Source organism: Scyliorhinus torazame, chromosome 12 (genome assembly GCF_047496885.1).
Source record: "Scyliorhinus torazame isolate Kashiwa2021f chromosome 12, sScyTor2.1, whole genome shotgun sequence".
Lineage (NCBI taxonomy): Eukaryota > Metazoa > Chordata > Chondrichthyes > Carcharhiniformes > Scyliorhinidae > Scyliorhinus > Scyliorhinus torazame.
In genome coordinates, this window is record NC_092718.1 from 201,292,711 (window position 1) to 201,316,229 (window position 23,519).

Here is a 23,519-nt window from a genome sequence, read left to right on the forward strand (position 1 = left end):
GAAGCTGGAGATGGCGTCTTGTGTGGATACGGGTCTGGGGGCGCTGGCAACGGCGCCGCTGCCGCTCCCTCCAAGGAGGTATCCCACGAGCCCGGGGGCGGTGGCTGCCCTCAAAATCTGGGGGCAGTGGAGGCGGCATAGGGGGGAAGTTGGGGCCTCGGCGTGGACCCCATTACGGGGGAACCACCGGTTTGCCCCAGGAAGAACAGGTGGGGGGTTTACGGGGTGGCACAGGGCAGGGATACGAAAGTTGGGAGACCTGTTTGTGGACGGGAAGTCCGCGAGCTTGGGTGAGCTGGAGGAGAAGTACGGGCTCCCCCCGGGGAACACCTTCAGGTACTTACAGGTAAGGGCGTTTGCCAGACGACAGGTGGTGGAATTCCCGCGGCTACTGCCGCACACAGTACAGGACAGGGCGCTCTCGGGGGGGTGGGTGGGAGTGGGGAACATCTCGGAAACGTACCAGGTAATGCAGGAGGAGGAGGCGGCCTCGGTGGTGGAGTTGAAAGGTAAGTGGGAGGAGGAGTTGGGAGAGGAGATCGAAGAGGGGACGTGGGCAGATGCCCTAGGGAGGGTGAACTCTTCCTCTTCGTGCGCGAGGCTCAGCCTCATACAGTTTAAGGTGCTGCACAGGGCACACATGACCGGGACAAGGATGAGCCGGTTCTTTGGGGGTGAGGACAGGTGTGTTAGGTGCTCAGGGAGCCCAGCAAATCACACCCATATGTTCTGGGCATGCTCAGCGCTGGAGAAATTTTGGAATGGCCTAGCGAGGACGGTGTCGAGGATGGTAGGATCCAGCGTCAAACCGGGCTGGGGGCTCGCAATATTTGGGGTGGCAGAGGAGCCGGGAGTGCAGGAGGCGAAAGAGGCCGGAATTCTGGCCTTTCCGTCCCTGGTAGCCCGGCGAAGGATTCTCCTTCAGTGGAAAGATGCGAGGCCCCCAAGCGTGGAATCCTGGATCAGAGATATGGCGGGGTTCATTAAATTGGAGAGGGTGAAATTCGCCTTGAGAGGGTCGGTACAAGGGTTCTTTAGGCGGTGACAACCGTTCTTCGACTTTCTGGCAGAACGATAGACATTGGCCAATGGCAGCAGCAGCTGGGGCCAGGGGGGGGGGGAGGTTTACTTTATTTTTGTTTATGTTATTTACACTGGAGGGTCTGAAGGGGTGTATCCACCTGTTGTGTTAAGTCAGGGTGTTAATGTTAATTTATTATTTATGTACGAGGGGGGAGGGGTTTGGGGGGTTGCTTTTTTAGATTTTGTTTTGTACTTAACCCTGTTGGGTTCTTTTTTCTTTCTCATTTTGTTATTGATATTTTATGAAAACCTTTAATAAAATTTTTATTTTTTAAACCTGCTCACCACCTCCGCTGTGCCCATGTAAAACTCCAGACCCTGGTACGTGGCTCAAAACCAGGCTGGGCACAGCACCCCAAGCTTCACTCCTTCCTTGAACAGGACCGTTTTGACCCTGTTAAACCCAGCCCGGTGCTTCACCAGGTTCGCACCCAAATCCTTGTAAATCCGAATCACATTCCCTTCCCAGGTGCATTTCTTGGTCTACTGCACCAACCACAGAATCTTCTCCTTGTCTAGATAACTGTGCAGGCGTACCACCATCACCCTTGGTTCATCCACCATCGGTCTCCTCCTCAGCGACCTGTGCATTCGATCCACCTCTCGGGGTCGGTTGAAGGAGACCCCTCCCCACCAGCTTCCCAAGCACGTTAGCTACATACTTTGTGGTCTGCGTTCCCTTAATGCCTCCGGGCAATCCCACAATCCAGAGATTCTGCCTCCTCAACCGATTCTTCAAATCGTCCACTTTCTCTCTCTGCTTCCTTTGGCCCTCCACCACCAGCATAATCTCCGCCTCCAACGAGGCTAACAACCTTTCCACTATTTGTCTCCAACCTCTTGCACCCTCTCAATGGCTGCCCGAATCGAATCAGCCACCTTAGCCAGGTCTTTTGACACCTCCTGCCTTTGCTGCCGGACCTTGACCGTCAAAAACTCCACCAATTGTTCCGTCGACCACTGAGCGGGCACAACGCCACAGAGCTTGCCGCCATTTTTCCTTCTATCACATTCCTCGGAGCACCTGGGCTGAGACATGCCCACCCAAAGTAGAATCCTTAGCTCTATCTGTCCTGTACTTTGTACCAGCAATCACCCCTGTGAACAGGTAACAGTGACCAAAACATTCCGCCTCAAGCAGGAGCCACTAAATATGCAACCACTCACCCCATGGCCGCCACCAGAAGTCCAGCACACATTGCATTCTTACGCATCCATGTATTTTCTCAATACAAGCTATTAGTGTAGTTAAGATAAATTATTAATAATTAATATTAATTGTATTACTTTTTGTAATAGTTTCTATCACTTTTACTGGAATGAATACAGTTAGTTATTTAATGTTAATATATTTTATTGGAAAGGATTCTTACAAAAGCTCAAAAATAATTGCTATTTTGTGATTTTTTTGCAATTTGTTTTTGTACAGAATTGACCACTTCACTTTTACTCTGAATTGTGCTTTTTTTATCACAACAAGTGATGCAAGAATATAAGTACATCTTGATCGGATTAATGAGGATTCTTGTAGAATTAAAACATTTCCTTTACTCATTGTAGGTTTTTGGAATATTGCAACTTTTGCCTCTCTCTCTACCAGCAGAAGAAGTGCTGATGTCACCAAACTCCTATCTAAAGTTACAGACCTCTAGGTGAGCTGGTTTGTTTCTTGGAATTATGATGACCAAGTTTGAGTACAATCTAAATCATGATATTAATAACTTTTCTTCAGGGAAGCATCTTCAACCCAACCATCTTCAGCTGCTTTATCAATGATCTTCCCTCTATAAGCTCAGGTGTGAGGCTGCTCACTAACAGTTCCAATGTTCTGCTCTTTTCACATGAAGCAACAAATGGTAGCCTATAGCAGACCTGGATAATCCACAACAGGGGTAGCTTCTCATTGATGAATCCCACCCTGCACCTGAACGCCACCCTGCACCTGAACCCACCCTCTGACCTCCCCTGCATCCCTCTTCTGCACTTCCCTGCACCCAAGTACCAACCTTACACCACCACTCCCACCTCCTAAATGTCTCCTCACTTGCCAATCCTGAACCTCCATGCAAGCTGTAATTCTCCTACTCTCCACCCTTGTGTCATGGAGCTCAACAAGGAAAACTGCCCGTTTTAGACACATGCTACCTTTAAATATATGTAACCTGGATGCCACGAGATTCATGTGTGCCACTAACTCTATCTTGAAGGCAGGACGTAATTACAAAACGTTTCACACTAGTGTGTATTCATGGTATGTAAATGTACTGCAAGTAGGAACTTGCCATGGGATGGTGTGAGACTTGACACACTGTTGACGTAAACTTTGCATTTCAACCCAACCATCAGCAAATCAAAATTTTGGCTGCTGCCTAATTCAATCACCACACAAACCACCTTTCCTGTTCTTGGAGACTCCATAAAATCCCCCTGTAGTGTGGGCTTCTGATCCCTAATTGACCTTGATAGCAGAGTTCACAAGTCCATAGGGGAAATTATGTCTTATGTTTCTTGACAAATCAATTGAAGTTGCATTAGCCTTTGCCCCCAATAAGATGTAAAGTATAACACAGAAGCAGGTACATGTATACCTATAGTAAACATATTTTTTAAGTTCTCCTTTTGGAATCAACAGGGATGGCAAAGCCTATGTCAACTATGAAGTGCGCAAATGTCCTCATAATAAATCTGTGATAATGGAGGATGGGCATGGTGTCTTGACGTCTGGATCCAGAACTGGTTCTTCAGCACTCACAGTAACATCACTCGAATACTTTGGGCTGAACCAAACTATTGTAACAGGAGTGAGGGTAAGTACTTCTCTGTTTTGTGAGTTATAATGCTACGTGTGAATGGTAATTTTAAACCAGCTTCATGTCAAATTATTTTTTCATTCATTTGCGGGATGTGGGCATTGCTGGCTAGGCAGCATTTATTTGCTACCTAGTAGCTCTCGAGAAGGTAGTAATGAGCTGCCTATTTAAAATGCTGCAGTCCCTGAGACGGAGTTCCACGATTTTGACCCCACGACAGTAAAGCAATGGCGATATATTTCCAAGTCAGGATGGTAAGAGACTTGAAGGAGAACCTTCGGGTGGTGGTGTTCCCAGGTATCTGCTGCCCTTGTCCTAGCTTGCACTGGTCGTGGGTTTGGAAGGTGCAGTGAAATAATGGTATGATTCATTGCAGCCCCAAAATGAGCAATAATGTGCACAGTTGGTCCTGATCGCAACTGTGCTATAATGTGGGTGCGCAAATGGAGATCCTATGCCTCCTAACACTGAGCAGTAAAAGACACAGCAACAAATTCATCCTGAGATTGTCATAATGCAGTCCCAAATAACTTATTAAACTGAAACATTGCTGTAAGCCTTGGAGCATGATGCTTAGATATACTCTTGAAGACATGTGGAGGAAATAATAAATAGTTCATGTGAAAATATATATGGATAATAATTCATTGAAAATTAAGGAAAATTTCACAAGAATCTGCTGTCAGCACTGAGCCTTGAGTAACTAGAATGAAGATCATAGATAGAACGTTATTGCTATATCAGCAATTCAGCAAACCTTGATACCTGTTGGGTTCTGCTCTTGGAGTACGGACACACAAATCTTGCCATCAAAATTCAAGACATTTCGAATGCTTAGAAAACTGATAAATGTTTTACTTATCAGCCCTTCTACATCTATCATTGGGCCAGTAGGATGATTTCCTACAAGTAACCTATAACATATCATTATCATAGTTGTCAAACTTGAGGCATACTATGGGCTGAGTTGTATTTCCTGCATATAGCCATTTTGTTTTCCTCCCAAGTTCAGTCTGCCATTTGCACTTTATTTTTCACATTTTTCCCTCACCAATTTTCTCCATTTGCCTCCTATTGTAAATATGCCAGTACCTCTTAGGAATCGAGTTCATGCTGTCCCTTACCAACCAATACCTTGGGCGGGATTCTCCCCTACCTGGCGAGGCAGGGGGTTCCGGCGTAATGGAGTGACGGGAACCACTCCGGCATCGGGCCGCCCCAAAGGTACGGAATTCTCCGCACCTTTAGGGGCCAAGCCCTCACCTTGAGGGGCTAGGCCCGCGCCGGAGTGGCTTCCGCTCCGCCGTCTGGCGGGAAATGCCTTTGACGCCACGCCAGCTGCCGCCGAAAGGTATTCGCCGGGCGACGCATGCGCGGGAGCGTCAGCGGCCGCTCACGGCATCCCCGCGCATACGCAGGGGAGGGGGTCTCTTCCGCCTCCGCCATAGTGAAGACCATGGCGAAGGCGGAAGAAAAAGACTGCCCCCATGGCACAGGTCCGCCCGCGGATCAGTCGGCCACGATCGCAGGCCAGGCCACCGTGGGGGCATCCCCCGGGGCCAGATCGCCCTGCGCACCCCCCAGGACCCCGGAGCCTGCCCGCGCTGCCTTGTCCCGCCGTTCAAAAGGAGGTTTAATCCATGCCGGCGGGCGAGGGTTGACAGCGGCGAGACTTCGGCCCATTGCGGGCTGGAGAATCGCTGGGTGTGGGCCCGCCGACCGGCGCGATTCCCGCCCCTGCCGAATCTCTGGTGGCGGAGAATTCGGGACACGGCGGGGGCGGAATTCACGCCAGCCCCCGGCGATTCTCCGACCCGGTGGGGGGGTCGGAGAATCGCGCCCCTTATCTGAGTACTAATTGTTTGTGTGAGAATGAGATGGAGAGTTATACCAGAATTTTACCAGCCCCTGAGACATCATTGGTGCAGCAGCCGGGTCAGTTCGGTGCCCCAACCTGACCCCAACCCCACCATCAGGACATTGTACCAGTGGTGGGACAAGTTGTAGGAGTTGAATAATTAAATGTCCATTTAGAGGTCATTTAATGGTGTTGCCAATGCTTCCGCTGCACAGGGAGGCCGCCAGCTATATAGAGGCAGCTTTTTTGCCCACCCATGGAGGGTAGGGGGTGGGGGGGCTGATGGGCCAAAGATGGGGCTATGGACAGTACTTACAGTCCCACCAATGGGGAGGCGGTGGCATAGTGGTATTGTCGCTGAACTAATAATCCAGAGACCCTGAGTCATGCTCTGGGGACCCAGGTTCGAGACCTGCCATGGCAGATGGAACATTTGAATTCAATAATAAAAGAAATCTGGAATTAAAAGTCTAAAGGTGGCCATGAAACCATTGTCGATTGTCATGAAAACCCATCTGGCTCACTACTGTCCTTTAGGGAAGGGAATCTGTCATCCTTACCTGGTCTGACCTTCATGTGACTCCAGATCCACAGCAATGTGGTTGACTCTTAAATGCTCTCAGGTGCCCTCAGAGATGGGCAAAAATGTCATGAACGAATAAAAAAAAGAAATCTCCCCTCGGGTTCTTCAGTTTTCCAGCATTCCTCAGCAACAAGCACTTTTCCTGATGTCACTGCTGAGGCTTCGGAACAGCACCCTTGTGATTGGGCTGGCAGCATCAGGAGCCTGCCTACCATCCTTAATTGGACAGCAAAAACAGGCAACTAATTAGTAGGACACCAATAGTAAAATTGCTGGGCAGCACGGTAGCATAGTGATTAGCACAATTGCTTCACAGCTCCAGAATCCCAGGTTCAATTCCCGGTTTGGGTCACTGTCTGTGCAGAATCTGCACGTTCTCCCCGTGTCTGCGTGGGTTTCCTCCGGGTGCTCCGGTTTCCTCTCACAGTCCAAAGATGTGCAGGTTAGGTGGATTGGCCATGCTAAATTGCCCTTAGTGTCCAAAATTGCCCTTAGTGTTATGGGTTATGAGATAGGGTGGAGCTGTGGACTTTACTGGGTTATGGGATGGGGTAGAGGTGTGGGCTTGGGTAGGGTGCTCTTTTCAAGAGCCGGTGCAGACTCGATGGGCGAGCGGCCTCCTACAATGTAAATTCTATGACCCCACTGCCTGCAAATGTGGGCCCAGGACCCGGACCCGTTTATTACCCTAACATCAAGGTCCTGACACTCCTCATAAAGTTCAGCCCTTAGTGTCAGCAGGCTATTTGGCTGTTGGTGCATCACAACCAAGTGATCCTGCTATCATCAGATGCCCACATGTCTAATATGAATCAATATAAAACAAACAAAGCAAATGATTTGGTCAATTCCCACCCTACTCCAGAATTGCTGAAGCCTTTCTATCAGGTTGAGAACAGCTATTCTAGCACTGACTTGAGCGTCACACTTAATATTTTCTGCTTTTTTTTAGCTACTAACTGGGAACGGAGGGAATCATTGGGGGCTCCTTACACTTGGATTTTGAAGCTGACATTAATCCGTTCTATGCATAAATCTAGTCAGTGTATAACCAGCATTAATGGTTTATTTTCAAATTTAGTATCCACGAACAGCTATAAACATTTCAGGAGCATACACACCCTCCAGCAATAGAGGGAAGAATTGCCAATGGTAATTGTTTATGGCTCTTCACAATTGTTAATTGGTAATGTACCATAACAAATAAACCGTAAACCTTCTGGCTGTCACTTCACACAGTTGAAAGTTGTGAAAAATTGCTGCACTTGTTTTTAACAGTCATTAATCTAGACTAACATTTGTTTTAAGTGCTTATTAACATTCAGTCAATTTAGATATTAATTACTGTATTGATATTAGGTGGCTCCAGTGGCATATCTCAGTATTAACACTAGTCCGAAGTTATATATAGCCAAAAACGAAGAGCTGGCTGCCCTTCCCCTTGGAATGACATTGACTTTTACAGTTAACTTTTATGACCTCAGTGGAGACCAGTTCCATGCACACAACACAAAACTGTACTTAGCACTCAACAGGTGAGTAATACTTCTGAACATAAAGACTGATATATCTGGAAGGAAAGGTAAAAGGAATCTACAAATTGTTTTAAAGCTTTATCTAAGCTCATATTGTGTTCTTGTTCTCTTTCTGGTGATTACCATTGATTCGTACCAGGTAGAGGGTGATACTCGTGTTAAAGATCCTTCAAGAATGAGTAATTAATATTCTTCCTCGTTCTATTCAACTTCTGAAGAACATCTGCTCAACTCGCAAATAAAAACATCATCTGTACCGAGTCTATTTATACAGTCCATATTTACCATTTATGCGTCCAAAGGGAATTACAATAATGACAATGCAAGGTTTAGGTTATTTACATTACCTATTGGCATGCCTGGAACCTAGCACATAATGCACAGGAGCCCCGTAGTGTGATAGGATGTTGTATTAAAGAGTGGCTTTCCGTTTGTAAGTGTCAGTACGTGGACAGCAAGCATTGCATTCTTGATTCCATAACTTATCACTCCTGTTCCCTTATAAAAACAAATATTTTGATTCCACATCAGTTCACTTTCCTTAACTCCAGCATTGAGTTTGTTGTTTCAGACTCATTGGCCAGAATTTTACATTCGGGGTTGGGCGCACGCTCAACCCAACCAAATGTAAAATATTGTCAGCCCAACATCAGCAAGCACATAATTTCGAGGTCAGCGGGCATGCACTCAAAGTGGATGCACGCTGCCTACAATTTAAGGGACAATTAAGACCATTAATAAGCCAATACACAATGGCGTTATTGTGGTAGTCACCACTGTTGTATTATATTGTATATATGGGTATTATGGTAAGGCCCCTGTACTACAGGTATGCGGGTAGATCCACCCAGTGGGCGGAGTATAAATGTGTGTGCTCTCCGAACAGCAGCCATTTCGTCAGCTGCTGTAGGAGGCCACACATCTCTATGTAAAAAAGCCTCGATTATATTCTACTCTCGTCTCGTCGTAATTGATAGTGCATCAGTTATGCTGACCGTTCGATTTTCAGCTTGTCATACGTAAAATGGGTGGGCAGAAATCACATTTTTATAATTTCCTCATCCAAGTACGGGATAAAAGATTCCCGGAGCAGGAACACTTTCTTTGTCATTCAGTCCGTCACTGTGTGAGTGAGTAAAGAGTTGTCCCTGAGTTTCTTTGCATTTCGTTGGCTTTTAATCCTGCCTTTCAGCATTTCAAAACCGCATTTTCTCTGGAAGGATTCCCTGAGGATTGCAGCACATTGATCCTTCATTTGAAAGACACTGGTCCCCAGCATCTCAGCTGATGGGGGATAGTGTATTCTGCTGGTGGGACCTTCTCTGAAGAGGAAGCGAGGGCAGGAGGGAGAGGAGGCCAGGAGAGGCACGGGCTCCGTTGATGCAGGGCCAGCAGGGAGACGGGCAGGAGGGTTTGCTGAAGATGCCTTACCCAGCAACTAGAGTGTACAGGCAATGCTCCAATTACCTCCAAATGTCCAAAGTCCAGTGATGCAGGAGGCTCCGCCTCTACAGGGACATAGTGACAACAGTATGTCACATAATGGGTCTCAAAATAGCCGCCAACTTCATGGGCGGACACCCCTTGCCGGTGACTTTGATGGTCACAATGGTTCTTTTCAGGGCTCGGTGGGAGATCTGTGTGGTATGCCTCAATCAGCTGCACGCAGTTGCATCAAATTGGTGACTGTAGCTATCTTCAGACATGATAATCCACAACCGGACAGACAAGGCAAGCCAGGCTTTGCTGTGATAGTTGGTTTCTCCCACATTCAAGTTGTAATAGATTGCACTCATCTGCCATTGAGGCGCCGACAGCCGGCAGTTTTCGTTAACAGAAAGAACAGGGAATATTCAGATCGCCTGTGACCACAGGATGCTGTTCCTCTATGTTTGTGCCCATTATCCTGGGAGCTGACGCGATGCTTACATCAATCGTGTGACATTAACAGGTACCAAGGCTATTTGTGGCTCCTGCACGATTGGATGGATGTGTGACGAAGGCTATCCCTTGAAGAGGTGGTTGGTGACCTCACTACGTGACCCAAAAACTGAGGCTGAAGAGAGATACAACAGATGCAACACAATGATGGTGTTCGAGAGGGCATTGGGCTGCCTGAGATGCGTTTCAAATGCCTTGTCCGATCAGGGGGAGCATTGCAGTATCCTCCAAAGCATGTCTCCCTCATAGTCGAGGCATGCAGCGCCTTGCACAAATAAAGGCTGAGGAAAGAAAAGCAGCTCCACAGAATAGGGAGGATGACTCCAGTGATGGGTCAGAGGAAGAGCCTGGGGAGGTGCTGAGGTAAGGACTTTGAGGCAGGCGACTGGAACCTTCATGGAGGCTTTGATCCTGTGAATATTAAGCCAAGCATCCAAGATATCAGTGCTTGCTGAAGTCAATGGCACTGTCTCCTTTGCAAACAATCATTAAATGAGAACACAATCCAGAAGGCCAGGACCACACAATGCCAGACAGTTACAAGCCAAGCTGCATCTGTCACCTGTTCAAACCATTCAGCCAACTCAGCCCATTAAAGTGAAATAAATGTTTATGTGACTCCACAAGAATAGACAAAGGATATATAGTTGCCTTCCCAGTACAAACTTCAAAACCCAAATAATATCACCTGTGACATGCTCCCGTTCAGGTGCCTTCAAATTATAGCTGCGAGTGCTGCGTCTTGGTGGCTCCCATCACTGGCAGCAGCATTGGAGACAGCCTGCTGGCTTTGCTGTTCTGGTGACCGTGATGTCGTTCGCGATCATTCGCTGGCCGTACTCCGGCTCCGTCTGAGAGGGTGCGCCCAGCCCCATGGCCGGGCACTCCTCAGTCATCGCAGTATCATCAGATTCAGTGGCCACTGGCAGAGGGGTGGAGGAGCTGGTGCCCTAGTCTGGAGCGCCTTAAGAGGAACCCATGGAGATGACGGGCACCTTGCCCGGCAGCAAGAAGTGCATTTGCACCTCCCTGCTCACCATTGAAGGACGGGCACCTAGCAGTGAGACTAAGTGTTTTGTTCATCTATCACACTGGCAATGACTTCCTGAGGTCTCAGTCAGTACATTGGATTGCAGGGCCGAGCACAACCCATAATAATAATAATCTTCATTAGTGTCACAAGTAGGCTTACATTAACACTGCAATGAAGTTACTGTGAAAGTCCCCTAGTCTCCACACTCCGGCGCCTGTTCAGGTACACTGAGGGAGAATTCAGAATGTCCAATTCACCTAACAAGCACGTCGTTTGGGACTTGTGGGAGGAAACCGAAGAACCCGGAGGAAACCCACGCAGACACGGGGAGAATGTGCAGACTCCGCACAGACAGTGATCCAAGCCGGGAATTGAACCCGGGTCCCTGGCGCTGTGAAGCAATAGTGTTCTCCACTGTGCTACCGTGCTGCCCCAGAACAGCTGAGTCTGTTCCTGAAGCTGCTTCTCCATGAGAGTTGCCATTCTCTTCATGGAGAGGGCTTTGTGCTTGACATTAAGGGTCAACACAGTACTCATGCTCTGCATGGACCCCTGCATGATGGGGAACATGGCACACAGATCTTCATGGATCTCTGCCAGATCTCCGCACACATCCCGCTGGGCACCCAACATCTGCTGTCTGATAGACAACTCCAGAGACTCAGTATCTGCCTTGGACGCAGCATGGCATTGGTCTCTGGCAATGCTCCCACTGTCTGGGCACTGGGACTTATCTGCATATGCCTCCTGTTCATGCAAGTGTGATGTGCCCTCATCACTGTGCATTACCCACAGAGATGACGACCTAATGACCACCGATCTGTGACTGAGTACCTGTGCTGGTGCCCCGTTCCAAGAAACGATGTGACGCTGGTGCAAGAGTACCCATTTTTCTTTTTCCAATTAAGGGGCAATTTAGCATGCCCAATCCACCTACCCAGCACATATCTGTGTTGTGGGGGTGAGACCCACACAGACATGGGGAGAATGTGCAAACTCCACACGGACAGTGACCTGGGGCCGGGATCGAATCTGGGTCCTTGGCACCATGAGGCAGCTAACCACTGCGACAGCATGCCGCCCCTTCCTCTGAGCTTAACACGTGGCCCTGGGGATGTTGTTTCTACAGATGGAAGGCAAAAGATCAGTTTTTAAAAATCATACATTCTAGGCAGGCTGAAGAGACAAAAGAGACCTGCTGCGTGATACCACCTGCGTTGGAGCTTCATTGGGCACACTGGCTGCGACAGTTGAGTTTCTGATGAGTGGCACCATAAAGTTTCCAGTATCCACTCCACACGTATCTATGACCTGTACTCTTCATCTGTGACTGCCTCACCTTGACTGGAGGAGCAAGCTGGCCGATGGCACTCCAGATCCAGATTATCACTTTTGTAATTCATGAGGACGTGCAGGTTTCGCTAATCCTACCATTCTTCGGTGCTCCACAGCATGATGCTTTCTCTTTTCCTGACAGGAAAAAATAGAAAGCTTCATTACTGCTTCATCTGCCTGAAGGTTTATTCCCGCTCCTCCCACCCTGACCTTGGTATTAAGCAGCCATGTCACAATGGCACACCTCACTCTACAATGCACTGAGGTCAATCGTGCTGACATCCAAGCTTTGGTAAGGCAAGCTTCAGTGCCGGTTGGCATACACACTCTTCGACCCCTAGCGTACCAAGAAACAGGTTCCCGACTCCACTTCTCAGCACAGGTCCAAGCCATCTCTAGTGGCAGTGGTTAGCACTCCTGTCTCACAACGCCAAGGACCTTGGTTCAATTCTAGCCCTGGGTGACTGTGTGGAATTTGCACATGCTCCCCAATCCGGGTGCGTGGGTTTCTTCCAGGTTCTCTGGTTCCCTCCCTTAGTCCGAAATATGTGCAGGTTAAGTGGGGTTACATGGATAGGGCGGGGGAGTGGGCCTATGCAGGGTGCTCTTTCGGAGGGTCGGTGAAGACTCAATGGGCCAAATGGTCTCCTGCACCTTAGGGATCCTGTAGGAGTCTTTGGAATCTCAGCACTTATCTTGCCAACTGCAAACAATCATTGAATATTTTGTGGCACTGAAGCCACATGCGCCACATTGTGCCCATTGGGCAGCAACCTTTGTCGACAGTTAAGGCAGCCTTCTCTTTCCGTCCCTGAATAGAATATGAATGGGAAGAATAGTTTTCCATCTTCAAATTCCTAATCTGTTTGTCAATGTAATGTTTGGCTGCCCCAATTCGTGTGAAGGCTCAGTCTTATTCATTCTCAGAACAGATCAGCTTAATAAATTCATAAAATGTCCATTACCATATCACATCACCAATCTTCATTTCTATTACCATTCCCATCAACTACAAAGCACTGTGACCCTAAATTTAACATTTTAACCCTAAAGTGCGTAAAAAATGTAAGGAAAATAGACACTCAAAATAAAAGTCTTAATGGCTGTGATCTCAACTACTATGATGGTGTTTAATCTTCTTTGGGACTACACATTATAGGTATTTTGACAAAATCAGCACCAAATGACACCAAGGAAACATTGGTACCAACTGGTGTCAAGTATCTCAGGAATGCCGTCATGCCAGTGTTTTTTTTAAAAAAAAGCAATTTTGCAAGAACAAAGTGAACATAATGCCAGTTTGGAACAAATTGTGATTCCTTTTGAGAGAATGATTCATATCAACTTTACGAATTGATTCTACATATGAACAATGTTCCCCCTAGTAATTTTGGAGTGTGCAGGTGATTTATTTAAGTGTGTGGCCCCTTCAGATTTTTGTGGCACTGGCACGTACACATGGTCATTTAAAGGGCTGACTTGTACGCAGCCTGCATCGGGACGTTTAGGTTGCTGCGCAGCTTAAAGGGGACATTGCATACAACTCTTTGAGCTGGACAGCAAATGTGGTCCCTTTGTTCAAAAAGGGGAGCAGAGACAACCCCGGCAACTATAGACCGGTGAGCCTCACGTCTGTAGTAGGTAAAGTCTTGGAGGGGATTATAAGAGACAAGATTTATAATCATCTAGATAGGAATAATATGATCAGGGATAGTCAGCATGGCTTTGTGAAGGGTAGGTCATGCCTCACAAACCTTATTGAGTTCTTTGAGAAGGTGGCTGAACAGGTAGACGAGGGTAGAGCAGTTGATGTGGTGTATATGGATTTCAGCAAAGCGTTTGATAAGGTTCCCCACGGTAGGCTATTGCAAAAAATACGGAGGCTGGGGATTGAGGGTGATTTAGAGATGTGGATCAGAAATTGGCTAGCTGAAAGAAGACAGAGGGTGGTGGTTGATGGGAAATGTTCAGAATGGAGTACAGTCACAAGTGGAGTACCACAAGGATCTGTTCTGGGGCCGTTGCTGTTTGTCATTTTTATCAATGACTTAGAGGAAGGCGCAGAAGGGTGGGTGAGTAAATTTGCAGACGATACTAAAGTCGGTGGTGTTGTCGATAGTGTGGAAGGATGTAGCAGGTTACAGAGGGATATAGCTAAGCTGCAGAGCTGGGCTGAGAGGTGGCAAATGGAGTTTAATGTAGAGAAGTGTGAGGTGATTCACTTTGGAAGGAATAACAGGAATGCAGAATATTTGGCTAATGGTAAAGTTCTTGAAAGTGTGGATGAGCAGAGGGATCTAGGTGTCCATGTACATAGATCCCTGAAAGTTGCCACCCAGGTTGATAGGGTTGTGAAGAAGGCCTATGGAGTGTTGGCCTTTATTGGTAGAGGGATTGAGTTCCGGAGTCGGGAGGTCATGTTGCAGCTGTACAGAACTCTGGTACGGCCGCATTTGGAGTATTGCGTACAGTCCTGGTCACCGCATTATAGGAAGGACGTGGAGGCTTTGGAGCGGGTGCAGAGGAGATTTACCAGGATGTTGCCTGGTATGGAGTGAAAACCTTATGAGGAAAGGCTGATGGACTTGAGGTTGTTTTCGTTGGAGAGAAGAAGGTTAAGAGGAGACTTAATAGAGGCATACAAAATGATCAGAGGGTTGGATAGGGTGGACAGTGAGAGCCTTCTCCCGCGGATGGATATGGCTGGCACGAGGGGACATAACTTTAAACTGAGGGGTAATAGATATAGGACAGAGGTCAGAGGTAGGTTCTTTACGCAAAGAGTAGTGAGGCCGTGGAATGCCCTACCTGCTACAGTAGTGAACTCGCCAACATTGAGGGCATTTAAAAGTTTATTGGATAAACATATGGATGATAATGGCATAGTGTAGGTTAGATGGCTTTTGTTTCGGTGCAACATCGTGGGCCGAAGGGCCTGTACTGCGCTGTATTGTTCTATGTTCTATGTTCTAGAAGGAATTATGATTCAACAAATATTTTTTGCTGATCTCAAAGTACCCAAGTGTATACAAATAACATTGTTTTCTATAGCTAAAAATGTCAGACCTAATTCTATAGTGATCGTTCTTAGGTACAACTTTCATTATGTTTTAGGAATGATTAACGGTATATATTCTTTTTAGAGTGAATCAAGGAAAGTCTTATCTATTTTCATTGCCTAAAAGATCAATGTTTTGGATTAATGTTTTATTTAACCAATCTAGGGACGATCTATTGCTGATTGGACCTGGTACCAGGAATAACACTTATGTGGCACAGGCTGCCAATACAGGATTGACCCTACTAGCAGTTTGGGATAATAAGCATCCGGGCATTGCAGACTATATCCCAATTCCTACCGAATATGCGATATGGCCTAACATATCAGAGCATGTGACACTGAGTGATGTAATATGTTTCAGCAGCGTGCTGGTGAACCAGGAAGGTTAGTTATATGACAGAAAAGAAACCATAGAGTTTAGCTTAATCACAATAAAGGCTTAAAACAGCACAACATTATAATTTGCTGGAAACATTACAATAACAATAAAAGTCATTTTTTGCTACAAACAATTTTAGTTGCAGCTGTCTAACTGGTGCCCTTAGGGTCATATGCCCCAGTGCTTCACTTGCTGCATGATAAGCTAACTGTACATATCGGCAAGAAAACTCCATTAGTTTCCCGAATGTGGAGCTAGGTTCGCCAGGAGTTCTCTTCCCAACCTCACATAACAAAGAAGGTGGGTCGCCAAACTCCGTTAGTTATCAAATTTTCCCTCCCCGCCTCCCACAAGATGCAATCCCTCTGACGAGGGCAGATGGAGCCTCGGTTGTATATCTCCTCCAAAAGACCTCTAACCTTTCAGCACTGCCCCCAAGGTCATGTGACCAGTGACTACCATACTCCGGCCGTCTTCGGAGAGGACAATAAGACATATAGTGAATGGTCGGTGCTAGGTGCTAATTCCAGAGGAGTAATTTTTTTTTAAAAATAATTTTTATTAAAGGTTTCATAAAATATCAATAACAAAACGAAAAAGGATCCCAACAGGGTTAAGTACAAAACACAGTCCAGAAAAACAACCCTCCATACCCCCCTCCCCCCCTGTACATGAATAATAAATTAACATTAACACCCCGACTTAATACAACATGTATATACACCCCCTCAGACCCTCCAGTGTAAAGTAACAAAAACAAAAAATAAAGTGACCCCGCACCCTCCGAGTTGCTGCTGCCATTGACCAATGTCTACCGCTCTGCCAGGAAGTCTAAGAACGGTTGCCACCGCCTAAAGAACCCTTGTACCGACCCTCTCAAGGCGAATTTCACCCTTTCCAACTTAATAAACCCCGCCATATCGTTGATCCAGGATTCGACGCTTGGGGGCCTCGCATCCTTCCACTGAAGAAGAATCCTTCGACGGGCTACCAGGGACGCAAAGGCCAGAATTCCGGCCTCTTTCGCCTCCTGCACTCCCGGCTCCTCTGCCACCCCAAATATTGCGAGCCCCCAGCCTGGCTTGACCCTGGATCCTACCACCTTCGACACCGTCCTCGCTACTCCCTTCCAAAATTCCTCCAGTGCTGGGCATGCCCAGAACATATGGGTGTGATTTGCTGGGCTCCCTGAACACCTAACACACCTGTCCTCACCCTAAAAAACCGACTCATCCTTGTCCCGGTCATGTGTGCCCTGTGCAGCACCTTAAACTGTATGAGGCTGAGCCTCGCGCACGATGAGGAAGAAAGAGTTCACCCTCCCCAGGGCATCTGCCCACGTCCCTTCCTCAATTTCCTCTCCCAACTCCTCCTACCACTTAACTTTTACCTCCCACCACCGAGGCCTCCTCCTCCTCCTGCATCACCTGGTAAGTTTCCGAGATCTTCCCCACTCTCTCTCTTTCCCCCCCCCCCCCCCGAGAGCACCCTGTCCTGTACTGTGTGTGGCTGTAGCCACGGGAATTCCACCACCTGCCGTCTGGCAAACCATGCATCCCCCTCCCCCTCCATCACCCACTTGCGCACCATCGTCGCATTGGCGGCCCAGTAGTATCCACAGCGGTTGGGCAGCGCCAGTCCCCCCCCCTAACTCTACTCCGCTCCAGGAACACCCTTCTCACCCTCGGAGTCCCTCGCGCCCACACAAACCCCATTATACTCCTGTTAACCCGCCTGAAAAAAGCCTTCGGGATAAACACGGGGAGGCACTGGAACAGGAACAAAAACCTTGGGAGCACCGTCATTTTGATTGATTGCACCCTACCCGCCAAGGACAGTGGCAACGCGTCCCACCTCTTGAACTCCTCCTCCATTTGCTCCACCAGCCTTGTAAAATTAAGCCTATGCGGGGCCCCCCAGCTCCTGGCCACCTGGATTCCCAGATACCTGAAGCTCCTCTCCGCCTTTTTTAGTGGGAGCTCGCCAATCCCCATCTCCTCATTCCAGAGGAGTAATAAGCAGACTCCGTGATAACATGCTCTATAACAGATTCCTATCTTACCGTACGAGACTCAATAAAGATTCTAGTTTGGACAAGTCGAGGTGTTTGGTGGATTCCTTCAAAGGTATAAAAGACCAAACACAACAGGGACCAGGCCATAGAAGCGATAGGGATCTCAGCAGACAAGGACACAGCTGCTAGACAAAAAACAAAAGCACCACACTGTCAACGGTGAAAAAACAACCCCCCCCCCCCCCCGCCTTACAGTGGACTGTATTAGTGGAGAGCCAGCCACCGGATGGTCGCACCAACATGAGCATAGTGGAGGAGGGAGAGAAAGCGAAAACCACATCACCCTCTCCAGCACTGGCAGCACCTCATTCCAACTTCTCCCAGGCCACAGAGGCAGGAGGTGCTGCAACCGGCAAAAAAAAATAAAGCAGTTACATGGTATCCATCAGACAAATCCCCCCCCCCCCACAAACACAGAACAGAAGGAAAACAAGGAACACCAGCGACCTGCTTAGCTCCCATAACGGAAGTAGCAGATGTCTACTGAACATAAAAAGTCACTGGTAGTCCATTAAAGTGTCCTTATTCAACCTCCGGGCTGTGCAGTCGAGCAGGGTCACCACCTGTCCTCCCCTGATGTATCGGCATCTGAGATTACATCACCGGACTGTCTGAGGACCGGGCCATAGGAACACAGGTACTCTAATAGACATGCATGCGCAGTCATTCATGCATATACTCTTTCTGCATGCACACTCTAACTGATGTTCACACACATACTTCCCCGTATATGCATTGGGCGCCTTTCCACTGACGTAGATCTGCTGTTGGGGAGGGTGGGAGCACTGCCTTGCAGGCGGCATTGCTGACCCTGTTGCTGGTCCTCCAACTCCCTCGTGGGAACAGGGTGTCCCGCATCCACACAATCAAAAGTATGGCCAGGTAGGCATTCCCAAAGCGTGGGGTAGGTCTGCACACTGCCATGCTTGTGTGTTGAGTGACTGGTGGGGGAACATTAAAAAGCAGCTTCCCCTTAGTGGCAAGTCACTGAGGTGCAAGTCTGACGAATCAGACGGCGAGACAACCAGTAATGGCGAGAAGCTCGTGAAGACTCATTTCCGGCACTTAAGTGCCATTAAATATGGGCCACAATCTCGCTAATGTGGCCGCTGAGAAACGCCCTGCTAATCGTGCCCAAAAATGACACTTAGAAAATGTTCTGTTAAATCGTGCCCATTATGTGCTACAGACATTCCAGTAAAACTTATCTTATTTGAGCTGTAGCAGAAGTGGGTGAATTTCAATCTGCCTTCACTTACTATGCAAAGTTTTGATCAATCATATTTGTGTTTTCTTAGGATTACAGCAAAGATGGAAGCAATTTAGTTCATTGTGCTTATGCTTCAGCCATTGCATATCCAAGCTGTTTATTATATTGCCATTTCCTGCTATTTTAATAGTTTTGTGGTGGTGTCTTTTGTATGGTGGGAGCAACATTGAAATTGCTTAAACTTAATTTATTTATGGTCCTTGTTTGTAACTGAGAGAAAGAAAGGTTTCACTCCAAATAGTGCAAGAGATAGTGGGCGGAATTTACCGGCTGCTCACGGGAAATTCCGGTCCCACGCCAGTGCACGGGTTTCCCGCTGACGAGGGATGCAGTCAACAGTGCAGTCAACTGGAAATCCCATTGACAACAGCGAGACTGGTAGATCCCACCGCCGCCGAAAAACACGCAGTGGGTTGGTCAGTAAATCCCGCCCCAGTGTTTCAGCTGGCTGTGCTACACAATCCCAGTTATCATGTTATTCTATATTGTAGTTGCGTGGGCAGCACGGTGGCACAGTGGTTAGCACTGCCGCCTCACGGCACCGAGGCCCCAGGTTCGATCCCAGCTCTGGGTCACTGTCCATGTGGAGTTTGCACATTCTCACCGTGTTTTCGTGGGTTTAACTTTGAAAGGAACATTTTTCTTTAAATTTGAATACTGAATATTACATCTACATGAAATTGCTTCTGCACCTGACATGTTGCGAAGAAGTTCTCTAGTTGTCTTTCAAACTGCCAGGTTACTTATGTAGAAATCAAAACTGAAGCATTCGTTTAGGTGAACCTGGAAACTGGTATTTGTTATCAAGTGAAGTTCTACAGATCGATCCTTCGACAGGATTGGGAGTGACAAGGAGCACAGGATCAACCATGGTCTATTACGAAATTCCAGGAAGTGTGAAAACCTACAGAGAGGTCAGATTTCTATTGTTTAATTTATATATGTTATATAATCATGGTTGGTAGGATATAGTATTCAGTGGAAATACTGCAAAATGTTTATTTATTTAAATCAGCTGTGCGCAACTTTTGAGTGAGGGTACACCTAAAAGCAAAAAAGGTGACATTATTTCAGGGGACTCTTTCCCTACCGCATTCTCTCTACATGGAAGTTCACCTTTCTCCTTAGATTTCCAGTTGTGATTATAAGCAAAACTTGCATTAAGTTTACGTACGTTGAAACCTTTGCTTTTTTTTATTGTAAACTACGTGCAGTATTTTCACTGGAGCCTTTGGTATTTATGCCTTGGATTTTTGCAATATGCAATAATTCTCCTGTTTCCATTTCAGATCACAGTTACTGGTGTAGGAAAAGCCACCGTTTCCTTTCATGGTTTCACATGCATGATTGGTCTTCCTAATTTTAATGTGTACAGATTTCTTGTGACTACCATGAACAAAGATAGCAGTTTGAGGGGTGAGTAGTCACTGTCTCAAAATATTGGCAGAAAATTATAATTGTTAAGACTGAGGCACTTGCTGTACTGCATTTCCTGCAGTAAAAAAGGGTGTGATAAGGAATAGGTCAATAAAGTTGCAGCGGCAGACATTTAAGGGGATATTTCAGAATACACAGACTAGATGCATTCTCCAAGGGGTTAACTAAATAAATTTAAAGATAATTTTCCAGATCCCTGTGGCTTGTTATCAAGCGGCAGAGGCAGCTTGCCAATGGCCACTGGCGGGATCTTATTTTCTGCCGATGCCTATGGCTTTTAGCGTGGCTCACCCGCCCTGCCGCGGGGTTCACCTGTGGCGGGACTGGAAGATCCTGCCCAATGTCAAACTTAAAGAAAAAGCATATCATTTCACTAAAGTGTGTGGCAGATCAGAAGATTAACCAGAATATAAAAAAGCAGCAAAGAATGACCAAAACATTGACAAGGAAGGAAGAATTGGAGTATGGGAGAAAACTAGCGAGAAATATGAAGATGGGATTCGCGTAATGTGAGCACGGAAGTGGCTGTTTTCACGAGTGCTGGCGCTATTTTTTTAATCCTTTTTTTTTTTTATAAATCCTGCTGAACATTCCATTATCTGCTTTTGGTGTATATGTCTTATGCTATGTCACTGGAAGATCCTGGCTAGATTTTGGCGATGAGGTGCCATGTTAAGTCAAAAGAATTCTTGTTTGACTGATGCAGTCGGAGGTGGCTAGGGTGAGACACAGCTTCCAGTGGCAATTTTGCTGGTGAGCAGGCCTATGCCTCAGCCTCAGCAGTGCTGTTGGCACAGGATGATGACTACCGTTGCGAATGATGTTGTTAACAATGGTCTCGGCTCCGTGATGCAGGCTGTTGGTGCTCGCTTTGATGAACTACGAAATATCCTTGAGATAACATTGGAAGCAGGGAAGAGAATCTCGTTACTCAAAAGGGAAATCTCTGGTTGGGGCTCACCTTCAGCCCTTGGAAATCCTGTTGTGTGGTATGTTGATTATCCTGGCTGATTCGGCAGGGTGGGGCCAGGCAAGGAGTTTTCATGAACCCGGTCTTTTGAGGAAAGTGGGAGATGAATTCCGGCCGAATTTGAGAGTTGACTACCACGCTTTTTCACGATTTGAAGGCTGGCCCTTTCGAGTTCTCCAAGGCGGCCTTCAGGACACGCGACAACGCAGAATCGCCGAGCAGAAACTTATAGCCAAGTTCCGCACACATGAGTGCGACCTCAACCGGGACCTGGGATTCATGTCGCATTACATTCATCCCCCACCATCTGGCCTGCGAAATCCTGCCAACTGTCCTGGCTTGACACAATTCACACCTCTTTAACCTGGGGTTAAACATCTCTGGATCTGTAAAGATTTAATCATCTGCTAATGCTCGCATTCCAAGCATTGTCTGGCATCTTTGAATTTGTCTATACATATGTTTCGGAACATACCTCTTCATTCACCTGAGGAAGGAGCAGCGCTCCAAAAGGTAATGACATCAAAACAAACCTGTTGGACTTTAACCTAGTGTTGTAAGACTTCTTACTTGGAAAATACTGACCACATTGATTGTAATCTGAACCAACTGTCTGAATGTTTCCTGGTCTTCTCTGTATAAATGTGTGGAATGATGATTGATCTCTACTGTGGCCGGAGTTTGGGGATTTGTTGGGTCTGGTGATTATATATAAAATATCTTCTTAGAACTAGTATCCTTGTGAATTTTGTCTCTGTTATTTTAGGGTTAAAGAATCTTTGACGCTATAAAGACAGATAGTAACTGTTTCTAGCGATGCTTAAAAAAGAAAAGTTAACAAAGTGAGCGATGGTCCTGTAGAAAATGAGTCTGGGAAATTAATAATGGCAAATGGGGAGACGGTACATGAATTGAACTGGCACTTTACATCGGTCTTCACTATAGAGGATTCAAGTAATATGCCTGAAACAGCTGTAATTCAGGAAATTTAATTTTTTTTGCAGGGGGGGTGGCAGACGGGAGGGGCTTTGAACTTTACAATCACCAGGGAAGCGATACCTAGATAATAGTTTGGAGCGGCGGCTGACAAGTCCCTGGGTCCTGATGGATCCTAGGATGTTAAAAGAAATGGCTAGTGGCATAGTTGACGCATTGGTTTTAATTTTCCAAAATTCCCAACATTTCAAGCAAGGTTCCATCGATTAGAAAATAACAAATGTAGCTCCTTTATTCAAAATACAAGAAACCATAGCCCAGTTAGCTTAACATCTGTCATAGAGGGAAAATGTTAAAAGCGGTTATTAAAAATGTAAAAGCATGTTACGTGGAAAAATTCATGGTAATCAAGCAGAGTCAACATGGTTTTGAGGAAGGAAAATCATGTTTAACCAATTTTATTGACATTCTTTGAAGAAGTAACATACGCCGTGGATAAAGGGGAACCGGAGGATGTGCTGTATTTAAATTTCCAGAAGGCATTTTCAGAAGTTGCCACATCAAAGTCTGTTGCAAAAAAATAAAAGCTCATGGTGTAAGGGGAAACATATTGGCATGGATAGAAGATTGGCTAATTAACAGCAAACAGTTGGCATAAATGGGTCTTTTTCTGATTAGCAAGATGTAACTGGTGGTGTGTAATAGGGATTAGTGTTGGGGCCTCAGCTTTTTACAATTTATATAAATGACTTGGATAAAGGGATCATATGGTTGCTAAATTTGCTGATGACACAAAGATGTGAAGAAGACAGGGAGGCTACAAAGGGATATAGATAGGTTAAGTAGGTGGGCAAAGATCTGACAAATGGAGTATAATGTAGGAAATTGTCAACTGGCAGGAAATATTTAAAAATATATTAAATTAGTGAGAGGTTGCAGAGCTCTACGCTGCAGAGGGATCTAGGGATCCGAGTGCATGAATCACAAAAGATTAGAATGCAGAGCAAATAATTCGGGAAGCTAATAGAATGCTATAATTTATTGTGAGGGGAATTGAATACAAGAGTCGGAATGTTATGCTTCAGTTATACAGGAAATTGGTGAGACCACATCTTGAATACTATGTACAGTATTGGTCTCCTTAAGGAATTATGTAAATGTGTTGTGTGACAGTTGAGGAGTATTCAATCTAAGATCTTCCTGATTAGTCGAGG

At 46.5% G+C, this 23,519-nt stretch overlaps 1 protein-coding gene across 1 annotated transcript in view; it reads left to right on the forward strand.

The window, feature by feature from the left end:
- LOC140387123 (nuclear pore membrane glycoprotein 210-like) overlaps nt 1-23,519 on the forward strand; it is a 227,860-nt gene that overhangs the window by 201,982 nt on the left and 2,359 nt on the right. Inside the window, exons 29-34 of the mRNA XM_072470134.1 lie at nt 2,644-2,735; nt 3,716-3,890; nt 7,694-7,869; nt 15,403-15,623; nt 19,740-19,876; nt 20,252-20,378. Coding sequence (XP_072326235.1) covers nt 2,644-2,735; nt 3,716-3,890; nt 7,694-7,869; nt 15,403-15,623; nt 19,740-19,876; nt 20,252-20,378 — 928 coding nt within the window. The remainder of the gene's footprint in view (nt 1-2,643; nt 2,736-3,715; nt 3,891-7,693; nt 7,870-15,402; nt 15,624-19,739; nt 19,877-20,251; nt 20,379-23,519) is intronic.